The sequence below is a fragment of the Pollicipes pollicipes genome, unplaced genomic scaffold (genome assembly GCF_011947565.3).
Source record: "Pollicipes pollicipes isolate AB1234 unplaced genomic scaffold, Ppol_2.1 Scaffold_4881;HRSCAF=5763_pilon_pilon_pilon, whole genome shotgun sequence".
NCBI lineage: Eukaryota > Metazoa > Arthropoda > Thecostraca > Pollicipedomorpha > Pollicipedidae > Pollicipes > Pollicipes pollicipes.
The window spans coordinates 1,594,842-1,610,798 of NW_023596576.1; the positions used below are offsets into that span (position 1 = coordinate 1,594,842).

The 15,957-nt window shown below is 51.5% G+C and overlaps 1 protein-coding gene across 4 annotated transcripts in view; it reads right to left on the reverse strand.

The window, feature by feature from the left end:
• Positions 1–15,756, reverse strand: part of LOC119100753 (DNA topoisomerase 1) — a 32,958-nt gene extending 17,202 nt beyond the window's left edge. The window contains exons 1-2 of one of the 4 annotated variants that reach the window (XM_037223870.1): positions 15,701–15,756; positions 4,403–4,490 (exon numbers count right to left, since the gene is read on the reverse strand). In XM_037223870.1, coding sequence (XP_037079765.1) covers positions 4,403–4,459 — 57 coding nt within the window. In that variant the 5' untranslated portion in view covers positions 4,460–4,490; positions 15,701–15,756. Of the gene's footprint in view, positions 1–4,402; positions 4,726–7,859; positions 7,962–9,262; positions 9,321–15,700 lie in introns of those variants that run through there. The other 3 variants (XM_037223871.1, XM_037223872.1, XM_037223869.1) reach the window with 3 other exon arrangements.
• Positions 15,757–15,957: the final 201 nt, after the last annotated feature.

The following is a 15,957-nucleotide window of genomic DNA, read 5'->3' on the forward strand; positions in this document are numbered from 1 at the left end:
ATGTGATGGGAAAAGCTGAGTTGTAACTATTGCTCAGCTGTCAAAGTTCAAAAACGGCAATAAGAAGCAAAATTTCAAATTTGGAAAAATGCGCCCCATTACGTCATTGTTTGATGGCGTCGTGGAATCGTTTTGTGACGACAGCAATACCTGGCAGCATCTGGCTGCCAGATCTCAAGAATACCTCGAAACGCACGAAAGCTGAAGCCAACCGGCCATTCTCGGGCGGGCGCTGGGTTGGGTGGCGGATCACTGAATGGCTTGTTTTTAGATTTTTGTCTTGGCCGTAAGAGAAGCTTTGGTGGGCAGTCTGACAAACGCAACGTAGCGACGCCACCTCTTAGGGCAGATTACTAACATCAAAGCACGATATGCTGTGAAGACTGTCATATAGCATCATGAACCTCTTACCGAAACCTGCCCAGGACTGTTGAGAATGTCAATACTGTATTGTCGACTTGTCCTTGCCTGCAGTGCTGTAGTCCTGACATTGATATCATGTGATGTGCACGGTAGTTGCTGTCTTCATTATTTGCAATTGTAAATGCAAATGTGTGCAACAATTAATAAATATGTAACCTTGCTATGAACTGATTGCCAAAACATTGTTATTGCTATGGTGATGATGGTAATGTTGAGCCCTACCAAGAATGTCTTTCTTGCTTATGGTTATTTATGCAATTACTAGCTAACCCTGATTTAGCCATTGTTGTGCAACAACATTCCCGCTGATGGCATTCCCGCATTCCATTTGGTGTTGTCAAGTCAGTTGCTACCAGTCCTTTATAAATTATAAGCTGTGATCTCATGGGCTTGGCATAGAGTGGTCAACAAATGTGGGATACTGTGAACTGCACGAGTCAACAGCGTCATCATGGCACTACCTCAGTACTGTACTATGGCATGACATAATTAACAATGATACATTTTTTGTACTGCAGCCCCTGCTGCTTTCATAACAAATTCCATCATGAAAAGATGGGTCATGCGTGCATTCTTGTATTAGCTCCGCATCTGACAAACGACTGACCAAAAACCCATGATACAATATACAAATGACTTTCAGCAAAGCACATAACCATCAAGTGACATCACTTGCTCCGCCCGTTTTGGGAATCCACAAAACATAGGTGACACAGATGCAAACACACCTTCTGCTTCCACAGACATGCAACATGCTGTAGCTATCAGGCTGCTACAAACATGAATAGCATATGTATAACAAGAAAATACTACAGGTAGTTAAATGGCACTGTAAACCTGCTGACGCACAACGCTGGACACATGACAAGCGCATGGAGTTATGGTTATATGGGCGAAATGCAAGTAAGTAATGAAGCTGCCAGTGCACACAAGGCTCATGATAAAATTTTTATTAAGTGCTATCCAAGAAAACACCAGCAATGCTCTTAGTACCCAGCATCTCACTAAAGTTGCAGTGACTATGACAGCGTTGACCCACAAGAAATGCTTGTCTGCATACAAAATTTGTACAGTGTGTGCATCCATAATAATACAGCACTATCTTTCCATAATTCTTCCGTGAAGGACAATTTTGCAAAGCCGTATCATGCGAGCTTATACCAAGCATGCGTATTAATGAGTTGCACTAAACTGTCCCTACTGCCTAAATGACTTGCTAAAATAATGACATGCAATGGATTAATTACACGCTGTAATACCTCAATAGGTTCAAAATGTTGGAAAGATCATAATGAAGTAGAGAAGTGCCTTTGAACACCCCTACAGCATGGGTGCTAGTGTTTCTTTCAGTCTGCCGACATAACTCCTTGTCATGTTGAAATGCAAAACTTAAGATAGAGGCAGGTATCCATATAGCACATAAGGTCAAGACAAGCCACTGGCATGCACCACCAGTGATCATACCCATTCCAGGCGCCTGATCTACACTCTAATGCCAAATAAGTGTGATCCCACACTGCACAGCCCGTAGAACTATCAAATTGCAGGTTTTCTCGCAATTTCCGCAGAGATTTTCGGTTATAACACCGCATTTCACCGTCAGTTTCCTTCAAAACAAAGTTCCAGCGGGGGTTCATGGTAACACAACTCAAGAGGTTGCACTTGTTGGACACAATTTTTTGGTCAATATTTAACTTTGTCTTACAATGTGTGTTAAATGTTTAATAAAAAACACCTATCTAAAATTACTTTAATATTTCCCTAATTTTATGATGCCTTGCTAAACCCATAAACCCGTGCATGGTTCTTCCCTCTGGTACACAAGGCGTCAACCGAGCCGTCTGCAAGAAATACGCCAGCAGAAGAAAAAAACGCCAGCAGGAGAAAAAAAATTGCGGACGCGTCTTCTTTTTTTATAACATTCGGGAGAGTGTCGTTCTTTTTTTCATTGCTGCACTTTTTGCAGACAATGGCCCTCTCTTCTTATAACATTGACCTATGGCCTAGAACTAAGGAAAAATGCCCTGTTGGCGACCAGTGCCGCACAACCCGAAAGTGCTCACGCTTGCGTTCGCGACACGCATCCAGCAGCGCAATCTTACTAACAGCCAATCACCTTCCGCGAATTGTATCATACGTGCCGCATCATCGCTCTTGCGGATGTATTAGCGCCCATGCTGTTTTGGCCATGAGCAGAAAACAGCCTGTAATATAACGGCAATCGTATAATGTTTCTATGACGATATAAATGCCAAGGTGACTTTGAAGTAATCTTTCCATAAACCTTTTCGTACTTTTGCGGGCGTATAATTTAAGAGCCAGAAGGTGTTGGGTCTTGGCCGTGAACTGCATCAGAAGGTCCTCAAGGAGGGTATTTCAGTTCAAAACCCCATGTAAAAGTGGAGCATTCCCTTTACACTTCTCGTATCTTATATTACCCTGTGCTACCGCACTCTCGTCGATTAAACCAGTCGTGCCAATTCGCACCGTTCTCGGACAACGCTGGCCACACCCAAGAGTTGACTTACCTATTGACGCTTTCTATTCCAAACGGGTGCATGTGCCCAGGTTCTCACGCGACGCTTGGCCATATGAATCATTATCTCGTGAGGGATGGTGAATCACATTCCATTGTCATCTGTTCAGCATCACTGAAAGTTACCCGCGTGACGCCGTGTAAGCACTCCACCACACCGCACCCGGGAGCCCCTCCCCATGAGAGCAGAGCTCCGCGCTCGTGTGGCCCGGGCAGGCATCGACGGCACGGGCAGCAATTGTTTAACCACCACGTACGCCGGCCTTGGTGACGGCACAGTCACGCGCCGCCGGACGGACGAGGCCTCGCTCCGCACGCCCAGCAGCCCGTGGTATGCGTACACCGTCAGCCAACCGTCTATACTGTATACATATACACGCCCACAGCGGCGGCGACTCGCCGCGAGACCCACAACGCCCGTGAGACCCTGATGTGGCGCTCTTCCAGCGGCGTGGCCAAGAGGGCTCTCGGGTCATACCCAATACCTCGCCTCTGGAGGAGCCGGGGCCCCTCTCAGACCAAATACCCCGACTCCTTTGACAACTCGGAACGTCCGCATGGGTTCCGAAATATACAACCAGACCCTGAGGCATCAAAATAGGTACCAATGCCAAATAAAGGTCACAAAAATCAACAAAACAGGGCCGTAAGCCACAAACAGGGTCCTCTTGGCTGGAAAGCCCACCTATGACCCGTTTTGACCCCTCCTACGCCAAGCCCTGGCCACGCCGCTGCATCCCTCCCTTCCCCACTCGGCTGTGCCGCCAAAACGCGCTTGAAACAGTCCAGACCAGCTCACCGCCCCGAATTTAGAGCAAGAGCTACCAGAGCGTAAAGCGAATGGGAGGTCATTGGGCGCATGGCCCGCCACTGCACAGCAATGCCGCCGGCAGGAACGACAGATAAGGGGTGGGGCAGCGGCAGCTGCCCCTCCCTAACTCCAAGGCAACATTTCACGTTAACCCTAGTGCATAGATAGAAAGAAATGAGACAAAAAAGCGGTGTATGGGAGGGAATGAGACAAATTCGGGCTTACCCTGCATCTCCACAGCGGTTCGGCCGTCACTGAGCGCCAGGCGGCCATGACGCGCTTCGTCCACGCAGCAGACGACATGACGTAATGCCATGGCCGTCTCCAGCACACCAGGCAATGTGAAATGGCTTGTTGATACGCTGTCTCCGGACAAGTCCAGCCAGGAGTGTTTAAGCTTGCGGCACGGCTGAATGGCATCACGTTCGCAAAACATGCCGATGCGCAGATCTTTGGTTGGCTTGGACGTTAAAGACCGGTCGGAAAGCGCATCGAGGGAACCTGGCGCGAATTCACCGCCCCGAATTTCATGCTGAAATCCTACTCGGAATGACAATGGAAAGTGACCGGTGCTCCGAGGGCCAGGTTGACATTAAATCCAAACATGACTTATGCCCACATGGAATACTCACATCTGGTGAGCGTTTGGTGTACGTCTTGGTCTCCTTCTTGACCACGGAGGAAGGCATGGCGCTGCCGCCGCTGGGGTGCCGGAGCCACCTGGAGGAGACAGCATCTTGCGTGAGCGTCCCTCTGCTGCCCGATGTCAAGAGCACTTCACGCCGCGCGCGCGAGAACATGCCCACAGCGTTGTCGGGACCGGACTGGACCAGGCGTCCGCCGCCCGCCGGCTGCACCCGAGCGAGGTCAGTTCACGCCACAGCGTCACCGAAAGCCGGAACAAAAGCGGACGGCTGGGTCGGCCCGGCAACGACCACAGTCAGCCGTCGCCGCTAGCGTTATGCCCCATATCCGTGGCCGACGCCCACGGCGTTTCTACTGCGGCGGCTCGGCGGCGGTTGGATGCGTGTTATGTGCAGCTGGTGGGAAGCCGCGCCGGCGGCAACAGCTGCGGCGCGGCCGTGGCGGAAGTGGCGAGCGGCGCAGGGCCGCTGCCGACGGCGGGACGCAAACCCCGCCGGTCGCGTCCGGTGTCAGCTGCGGGAGTCTGCGCGGGGTGCAGCTGCACGTGGGCACTGAGCGACGGGCGAAAATCGATGCAAGGCGGTCACAACAATGGCGGCACGAAGCGCTCATGAATGTTTTAACTACAAATACTTACTTCATCACAGTTGAGTTAAATAGCACAAATAGATAAAATGACTTGATGACACATGACAGTCTTGATGGCCTCCACATGTCAATGTCATTTTGTGAAGAAATGCGAGTATCCTCGCGAGCCATGAATGGATGGGCTCATTTTAACAATTTCCGAAGCTTACTAAGGATGCTTAACAGGCGCTGCCAAAATTATCCTTAGGGGATGCCAGATGTATCCCGAATAGTGTGGGTTGGGACTACTGACCCACCAAATCCTGCAAAATGACCCATTTTCAAGTGTAAACCTCTTGGCCCAGGTGGGGACGACGACCCCCTGGTTCCTCTCCTCTTGGCTGCGTCCCTTGTCGTCAGGCTCTCCGCCGCTGCCGCACATTGGTCACGGGATTTAGGCTGCCGGTCGCCCACGCCAGTCACATGCGCTTGAGTCATGGTATGTAGGCGCTCCAACCCCCCCCCCCCCCCCGCATCCCCTCCTCTTCCCACACTCCGGACGTCCAACATTAAGGGTGGAGCGTGGAGCGACACTGGTCTGGATCGATGGTGGCTTTTTCCGCCGCCTACCGAGAACTGTTCGGCTCCTGTTCGCCCAGGCTCGGCCAGCCGCGATACCATGCGAACGGGACCCGAAATGCAACCCGGCGGAATGCAATCGGAATCGAGCGGGCTTCTTGCGGAGAGCCGGCCGAGATAGCGTTGTTTAGGTTTGTGTGGTTCAGATCGCAGTGGCTGCGCTCGTGTCGAGTGGATCTGCTGAGCGAGGCAGCGTTCATCCGCGAATGCTCCATGTTCAGAGAACTCAATCACTTGTAACCCGGATCCATTGCTGAGCATGCACCTGGGTTCAAATCAGCAAGGTAAACGTGTGTTTGTTTTATTTTTGTTTTTGTTTTTGCTATTTAAAAAACCGTATTTGTCACTCGTACCAAAAGGGCTTCGCGCACAGGGAAAAGGCGAGGGAGAGAGACAGATACCTGCGCCCCGCGCTGTCAGGACCGAATGGAGATCAAGAGGCAAACAAAACCTCATTATGTAGCTTATGGAGTTGTCAATATATTATTATGGTTCGATTCATAATTTGAGGCCAAGGTTGAAATCGTTTGAATTCATGTGCCATTTTTTCCAAGTTTTGCAAATGATTCGCGAGCCGCCCTGTTGGCTGGATCTGTCAGCGAATGACAGCTTTGTCGTGATGCTGGGTCCAAAAACCCATCATTGGATGATGCTGAAGTTAAGTCTGAAGAAATCAGTAGTCGCGCCGCCGTCAAACAAAGTCAGTCCAGGGCATTGACTTGTGGTAGCCTTCCGTAGTAAAATTCCACATGCACATGAAGAAGCGATACCGTCATGACTAAATATAAAGGAAAACAAACCAGCTGTGGCACTCGAGCGGGCATCCGACAGATGACCTTTCGGAGCCAAAACGTCACAGACACGTAGGAAACCGGCAATGTCCAGTGTCAGAATGAATAATACCGATACAATATGCAACTAGACGGCAAATTATCACCCTCCCCCCCCCAAAAAAGGGCATGGGTAACCCTGGCTAACGAAGGTCAAAGACCTAATGACTATGACAACCTGAGGCTGCCATTTGAGTGTGGATATGAACATTGTTGTTTAAAAACGTTTATCAGATAAAGACACAAACACCCCAAAACGCATTAGTAGCGAATGTCACACTAAAAAAAACAGGCCTTGGTCCGATATAGTCTATCTAAAAGTTATTTAAGCACTTGAACAAAACTGCTTGGACTTAAGCAGGGATATGTTACAAATTGATGTGACATGACGTACGTACGGAAGCCATCAGAAGAATAGTTCACCCTCTTATGTACCTTTTCAGAAAGGATAGGAAGAAGTGCGGATGACTGTTACATCCCTCAATGTAAGTGGCAAACGCGCTTAGGCATTTTATTGCTGAAATTAATGTTTCACATCCCACCATACGGCATTATCTGAGTTCTAAAGCTGCCTGTCATGTAGTTGCGTACTACCGATGTTCCTTTGTTTGGCGGAGCCCCAATCCAATTTTCTGACGATCCCCGAACGTACCCGCTCACATAAAGCATCGATGCGATCACAGCTGATAAGGATATATGTGCTAGGAAATCTACCGCTATAAACAATGCACATACGCAAATTGCCTGTTGTAAATGAGTAACAGTATTGCGGGCGTGTACAGCTTGTTAGTTTTGGTGCTTTCCACCGATTCTGCGAAAATGGCCCGGCACAGACCTGACACAAGCAAAGAACGCTTGCATTTCACCGGAAATCCGGCCACACCACAAAGAAGGCTGTTAAGCCCCACAGAAACCAAACGACCCATTTTCAACGGAATCCGTTAGCAGTCCTCATTTCCAGCCACAACTGACCACTACTGATCCCGCTGGCGGCGCGTTCGGCTATTCTCCTCAGTTAATGACGCGTACAACACGTTTCTTCGAGCTCAGACGACGCTGCCAGGGACGGGAGCATTGCCCCGGGCCAGCATATCGCCGAGGGCTCGCTCGGTGGCGCCACATCGGTCTGTGACGCGACAGACGTGCAGACGGTAATTACGTACCCTGCTACTGACTCACCACCGGGTCACGCTGTCACGCGGAGACAACGCAGACGCAGCAGCGCGAGCGGATCAGTGACCCACGCGGCCCTCTCCGCTCACTGCCCGAAAGTCAGCACGAGACAGGGAGGGCGAGGAGCCGGGCTGGCTTGGTCCCGTGGCACAGCCCACAGTGCCGCCCCAGCTGCGCGCCGTTAGCCATGTGGCGTGACGTGGTAAACATACGAAAAACTCGTCGCTGCCCCTACCTTTCGCGTGTTTCCTTGCCTATGATAGACAGCGGGCTGCGCCAGCACAGAGCTGCAGTCGGCAGCGGCCGCAGCGCGGCGCAGCGAGACGAGGTCACTTCTCTGACCTCACGGCCATAACTTCAGCGGCTAAACCAACAGGCTGACGAGCGCCGGGCGCCGTGCAGGCGGCGCGAGAGGGCGGCCCCGCCTGGCCCGTGAGACGGACCGACAGCGGGTCACCCCCATCGGACCAGCAGCCGGCTGACCAGCCGCGCAGCTGGGTCGCAGCTGACAGCTGTATGAGGCCAACCGGCGGCCAACACAGGCCCGGTGCTGATCGACAACAGATGTGGACGTGGCGGCGGCGACGGCCCGGTGTGATCGATAGGCTGGGGACGGCTGTAGTGACACCCTGTCCCCACGGCACGCCACAGGGGTCAAGTGTGAGGTCACTAGCGGCCGTGAAGCGAGTTTGAGGGTCTCGTGAATGGATAGAACTTTCATAAATTGCCGCGGAACTGGCGTACGCCGGCACGGCTATCTGATTACCACACGCTTCATGTACCTTGACGATGGGCAGCCGCGGCCGGGTCTCCAACGAGAATCATCGGCCGTGGGTTGCGTGCAGTGCAGGGGTCGAGGGATATTAACAGACCGAGGAGCGGTGAGGGGAGGTGATCCACCTTATATAGTGCAACAACAGGGTGTTTATACCCGTTTTCAGGATGCAGGAGAATCGTCTCCACCCCTGCTCTCTGCATGCCCTCCATGGTAACCACCGTCTGCGGGCACTGTTCACTCCCGCTGCCGGTGCGTGGTAAGGGCGGGAACCGGCGCCAGGGAGTCCCGGGACGGCACCGGTCTCGGCTCGGCACGTCACGGCTGCGTTTCACGGGCGCGGATCAATAGCACCGCCGCCGCGGGAGAGGTCAGCTGAGGCTCCCAGCGCCGTTCCCGGTCGGCTGGCAGCATCAGGCCCGCTGGGGTGAGAGCATCGGACAACGCGCCTCGATGCCAGAGCCATTCGCCGCGCGCTTGCTACACATTGCTGTTCCGTCTATGGGTAAATGGGTATTGGTATTGTAGCGGCCTACCTAAGCACGTACTTGCAACCTCTCATCAGGATGTGGGGTGCTCACAACAGAGCAAACGAACGTAAGGGTTCCCCGACATCCCTTACAGGTGTCCCGGTGCTCCTCTTACCCCCCTCGAACAATTGTGTAAGTATTCCTGCTGTAGCTGCTAATGAGCGCCCCTGCCGGAGATGCAGCTACATCCACCACATCTCATGGTATTAGCGTCAGGGACACGGCGTTACATGGAACGAATGCACCCCAAAATCTCGTTTGCATGCGCAACAGTTCTGGCAGCGTTCCGCGTCTGCCTCACGGAGGGGCGGCAGCGGGCAGCCCTCACCTCACCTGAGTCTCGCTCTGCGCACCGGGCCCGCCTCGCCCCCCACCTCCGGTCTGTGACCGGGCCGCCGCGCCACTGACGCCGCGCGCCGCCGCTGACCCGACCGGCCCCGATCGCGGGGGCGGCGGCAGTCAGCAGCCACGCACGTGCAGCCCCCCACCCCCCGACGGGGTGCATCACTCGGCCAGCCAGCGGCCCTCTTGCAGGCGGTGCGGTCGGCTCACTTTGTACCGCGCGCCGCCGCGGGCCATCTAGCAGTATGAAGCAGGATGAAAAACGCCACCGGCTGCGTGCCGCTGGTACTTCCGTGCCGGACCCTCTCTGTGCGGTGCTGGCAGCGGCACGGACAAAAAGAGCTTCTGCTTAGGGCTGGGTCACGGACGGCACTAATGGCATTGTGTTTAGCGGCTTTGACCTGATTAAGATTGCCGCGTGTTTGGGGAATCAGTCTGCATTGGCTACCGTAAACAGCGAAAATTGAAAACTACGGACTGGTATTTGCAGGGCACCACAAAACAGCCGCTCCGATGCGGGTGGGTCTGCAGAATACAGGTACGGAAGTACGGTCTTCCGACCTTGGGGCTTACAATGTCGGCCAGCGTACATAGCGCGGTGATAAGTGAGACGGGCTAGAGGCGTGCATGTGCATGTGAGGTGCAGCATTGTTGGAACTAAACTTCCCATCGAAAGTGATTGCTAGCGCATATGCTGTGTGATTGATCAGCCAGATAGGCCGCGGCTATTACCGCTGCTGGCTCGAAATCGGCCCTCCCACCTTGAGCGGAACACAGACTGCCCTTGCCCCGCGCGGCTCGCTGCCGCATTACGAGTTAATCCCACGCGAGCGCTTGACCAGCCGTTCGCAGCATTAGGCTTGATGACGGGGAACAAGGTAGTCTGAAGGAGGCCAAGGGGCCGTGTGGGCGGTGTTTCCGTCGACAGCTTGGTTCCGTGGCTCTGGTCGCACCAGGAAGAGCTACAAAAACAGAGCAGAATGGGAGCAGGGGGACGTCCAGCATGTTTTTGGGCCTGATGCCCATGCAGGGGCATCAGTGACGGACTCAAGGATGGTTCTGTCTTGTTCCGAGCTGGGAGTCCGTCACAGGGAAAATACAGAGTACTGGGAGCACTAAAGCTACTTGGAGTGCGTTCGGGAAGGGCGAGGCCACAGAATACATTTGGCATGCATGCCATTATTCATTGTCCAGGGGCTCAATGTCGCTTCAGTTGACACGACACCACAGGCATAGGAAGACACAAGCGCGTAAGCTCTCTTTGTCGATGATAAGCCAGCGAACTCGGCGATGCATGACCAATGTCTCGTCCGGAGCATTCCATACATCCGGCCAATTAAAAGAGCTCGACTCAGTATTCTATGAATCCAACTCCCAGTAGCTACTTCTAAATACTCTTGTGTACTGCACTGTCATTCGTGGTTTGTTAATTAATTCTTCATTGCTTAAATTTTAGCAACCGACTATATTCCGACCACATGTGGCTGGGCATTCAGAACACCTTGTCAAGGTATTAGGCACGCGGTTTGTTTTGGATCTGAGTGCAAGGAACTGCACTTCCAGGCTTCATGGCTCAGACAAGTAACAAAAACAGTAAACGGAATTGTTTGTAGCACCCGTTTGTAAACATGTAACATCTTTGAACCATGCGTGCAAAGAAACATTGAAATCCATACGCTTGCTGCTTCCCCGCTCACTCACCGTCATGCCCATTAATGTTTTGCACTCACAATTACAGCGATGAGGGATAAATAGATTGGTGGATTGCAGATTTTGTTATGGTGATTCACCTAGTGCGATTCCTCTTTGTTGTGCAGTTCATCCTAGTTTGCTCTAACAAATTTTGGAAACGCTTACCCGTTGTTCAGAATGGCTACGTTTTTGAGACATTGAAGACAAAATTACTGGCATTTATGCCATGCTTGGCTAGTTATTACTCTAGCTGCACAAAACGCTCAGCGTACTTGATATAGCTACACGTAGCTGCATCACTTTCGTACACAGCTCGTTGGACTTGCCAGTAAACCATGCCGTTTGCTAGTGGTTCACGATTCAATAGTTTATTTTATTTGATCTCGGGTGGTGACATTCACCTCACTATCCTTAATGTCACCTATAATTTAGAACTCGGCCTGGAGTGCGTTAATTTTGCAGCTCCAGAGATCCGACACCACTGGGGCCCGACTCGGACCGAGCTAGGACACATAGCCCGTTCATGACCCGAAACCCGACACATGGCCCGTTCCTAGCCCGAAACCCGACACATGGCCCGTTGACGGCCCGAAACCCGACACATGGTCCGCTCATGGCCCGTAACCCGACACATTGCCCGTTGACGGCCCGAAACCCGACACGTGGTCCGTTCATGGCCCGAGGCACGACACATGGCAGGCCGAACTAGCCCGGCTCGTGGAGAACTCTGGTCGGTACGAGCGCTGCGCCACCAGCCGTCCGTCGGCACTTGCTAGCCGGAAGGCTCTCTGGCCACACCCTACGCAATGCTCCGGACTTTGAAACTTGATTATTTCCGTGCAGATTACCCGGTCGGTGATGTCAGCACACGCTGAGGCGAAGCCTCTAGGCGACTGCGGTCCCCGCAGTGGGTGAATGACTTCACTCGCATTGTGGCTGCTATTCATTCAGATGAAACGGGACACTCCGGCGCAAAACGTGCATACGGTTTGTTCCCAAGGTGGTGAAAATGTTTGCTCATTTTGCGCCATCAGTTGCATTCATTTTGATACCCAAGGAGTAAAACTTACACCACGTAATGGTCAAAATAGGTGATAGTTTTTCCTTATATGTGACACGTTTCATGGTTTCCAGTTGATCTCTTCATAAAATACGTCGTCAGTAATTCATATCAGGGGCGCTTTCATCTGAGGAAAGCATATCTCATAAATAATTTATTGTCGACAGTTATTCACCGAGATGCTCCATTCCCGTTCTGCAGGTTCAGGAATTATTGTCACACGCACCGTCCACAACCGCACTGCCGCCGTCGATGATGGTTAAGCTTGGCTTAGATAGATTTTTCTAGTGGAAAAAGCTTTCCGCAATTCTCACTTGGCATGGATACCTATCTCGGGTAATGGGATATTTGAAGCTATGGGATATCTATGATTTCCGGGTTCGCAGTACCGAACGCCTTGTTGGATTTTGTCTACCATTCCGGCGGCAGAGCGTTGCCTATGCGCATGTTGATATTACTCACCGCGAAGGTGGCTCATATGAATGCATTTAAAAATTGGAAGTACATTGAACTCAGCATTTTGTCAGTGCACCACTGCTGAATTATTTTACGTGTAAACATTAGCCAGGATTATATACGAACAATGTACTGCGTTACTTACCAGGAGCGTTACAGTCTTTTCCTCATCGCTCGTGGCTGTGAGCGAAGATCCGTATCTGACGAGACATGATATCAACCAGTGTCGTCGGTAAGGGGAAACGTATGTCATTCAACTGTATCTGATGCATTCTTTCCATGTAATACGATATGCTTTTTACAACATGAGCGCGCACACAGTATAATATTCACATTGAGTATTGCATGAATATTACATACATGTGGCATAACTGCTCAAGTGATATACTGGTCAGCGCACTGGTCTCATCACGCAGCGAATGGCACGTGCAGTGGGTGCGAGGCATATGCGCAGTGGGCTCAATTCCTACCGACGCATTCGCGTGGTCTCAATAACAATGGGGAAATTTCGCCTCCGGGAGGCCGGGCGATGATCATTCGCCCTACGTTAAAGGCCACGGTGCTATTTATTACCCCCTAGTTGGGAGCACTCGGTGGCGGGATGAGCGTCCATGCAACGAGCTTTGCTTGTCGCGGGCTCCCACCAGGAACGGCGCGAGCAGGAATGGGAGCGTGCGCACTTCGTCCAATGATTCAGCATGAATATCACTGATATAAAAATCTCGTTTACTCTTTCCCCGCTAACTTACTGGATCCTCGTCACTGGTTCATTTTAACGCTACTCGAACAGCCCGTACATGTGACCAAGTTTCAACGAAAAGCAAACGATATGCTAGTACCCAGCGTTCAAAAAGGCAGAAGTCAGGGGACACGCCGGTCACGTGTTCGCTTTCGCAGGAGTTAGCATGCGGTAAAAAAAAGCGCGACGTCAAGAATGAATATTGCCAAGAATATGGCTGGCAAGACGCAGTCACATGTAGTCAGAGTGTGTTGTCGGCAGTCTGCGCTAGGGACCCGGCCAGCGGGCATTCTGCTGATGAAGTCATGAGCCACATAGCTGGCTCGGGTATCGGCTGCGTTGTGTTTTACCGCGGACAAAAATCGTTGATAACTTGATAAGAACCCGGAACTGGGGCAAAAAGCTCGCCAGCGCTGAATGCCTCTTGCGTTCAGACCATTCCCACGATAGTACTGCATTCACAGTTGGAGAAGTGCCCTCATTCTTCACAAGGTGCATTGCACACCATTGCTTGCATCACGGTGTGAACAGTTCAAAGAAAGCTCTGAAAGAAAGACGTTGAACAAGCAAAAAAATTATCCAGCCGTGAACTTTTTGTTGCGAGCCACCAAAGTTAAAATAGACTTTCATCCCGATTGCCGACGTTCACAGCGATCGCCGTGGTGTTGATTTCCTGTGATAGTGTTCAGAAAGTGCTCACCCTTGAAAAAAGACCTAAATCGCTTCTTCTCACAACCTCTCTCTCTCTCTCTCTCTCTCTCTCTCCTCTCTCTCTCTCCTCTCTCTCTCTCTCTCTCTCTCTCTCTCTCTCTCTCTCTCTCTCTCTCTCTTCTCTCTCTCTCTCTCTCTCCTCTCTCTCTCTCTCCTCTCTCTATCTCTCTCTCTCTCTCTTCTCCTCTCTCTCTCTCTTCTCTCTCTCCTCTCTCTCTCTCCTCTCTCTCTCCTCTCTCTCTCTCTCTCTCTCTCCTCTCTCTCTCTCTCTTCTCTCTCTCCTCTCTCTCTCTCTCTCTCTCTCTCTCTCTCTCTCTCTCTCTCTCCTCTCTCTCTCTCTCTCTCTCTCTCTCTCTCTCTCTCTCTCTCTCTCTCTCTCTCTCTCTCTCTCTCTCTCTCTCTCTCTCTCTCTCTCTCTCTCTCTCTCTCTCTCTCTCTCTCTCTCTCTCTCTCTCTCTCTCTCTCTCTCTCTAGCGTTTTGCTCCCACCATGCCATATGCTCACCCAACCGTGGAAACCTAGTGCGGTGCTCGCAAAAGGAAGCGAAAGAACGGGCTCGGCACAAGTAGCGAGAACAATCGATGTCTCTGGCTGCGATCGTCAGCACAGGGGCGAGAACAATCGATGTCTCTGGCTGCGATCGTCAGCACAAGAGCGAGAACAATCGATGTCTCTGGCTGCGATCGTCAGCACAGGAGCGAGAACAATCGATGTCTCTGGCTGCGATCGTCAGCACAGGAGCGAGAACAATCGATGTCTCTGGCTGCGATCGTCAGCACAGGAGCGAGGACAATCGATGTCTCTGGCTGCGATCGTCAGCACAGGAGCGAGAACAATCTGAACTCTTCATCAGAATGAGCTCGGGTTTAAACGGATGTTTGCAAAATCTACGCATTATAAAGCATAGGATGGATTTCTTCGCCAAAAAATGACATTCACATTTAACATCTTGTGCGGTCATTTGTGGTTGTACCTGGCTCAACCGCTACTTCCATGATGAACAACACTGACTACAAAAAAAAATTAATTACCATAATCAGCACCGGTACTGAGCACCAGTACCAGACTTCTTTCATTGAGCACATTGCGCTATTATCATATTAAAGCTGAACCATGTTTGAATATTTCTGCTGTTCCACGTGGCAAAGTTTACAAGTATCGCCACGGTTTAAAGATGAGTGTCATCTATTTGTCCGCTTGCTCGCTGTTGAATTTTATCTGTCGTTATGTATAGCACTCAGAATTTTCTTTATTTTTATGCCGCAACGCTTACGCATTACCAGGTGCTACCCAAGTGATTGTCGACCGTTTGGCTGCGTAAACGTACTGGTGCGTCCTTGATCTTAGTTTCACTTGGCTCTGATTGCAGAAATCATTGTATTATTGCTTATTGCATTCGTATGAGGTTTGACCTCTGACTAGCTAAATAACTTTTTAAGAGAAGATCACCCAGGTAATGCACTTTATGAATTCCATGGTTCTGGCGTCATCAAGAATATTAGGAGTAGTTCAACACGGGGTAGACCTTCCCCTTACCCTCCAGGGTGTGCCAGGGTGTGCCATTATTGCAGAATTTTGAGAGTGCGTGTTAGCGTATGGAGTCAACCAAACCAATTATTTTCTGGTATGCATTAATGACCGTCCCGAGCTATAAAGAAAGTAAATGCAAAACTTGTTAATATAAAATATGAATAACTTTCTTTCAGAAAACTGAAAAACTCATCACCTCGCTCTAACGCAGACTGCATCGCTAGGTCTGTCGGTGACCCACCTGGTTTCGGAGGAACGCCGTCGGCAGTCCGCGACCGTCTGCGGCCCGGCGCGCCCGCCGGCGCACGCTATCGACACGCTGCTATCGGCGGCTCATGCCCGCCGGCAAGCGACGTCGCGCCCACGTGACGCACCGGCCGCCGGAGGTGACGCTCGGCCGGCGCAGGTGAGACGCTACCTGCGGGGCGGGGCTGCGACGACTCGACGGGGAGGGAGGGGGGAGGGGGCTGCAAGAATTCGACGGGGGAGGGGGGTGGC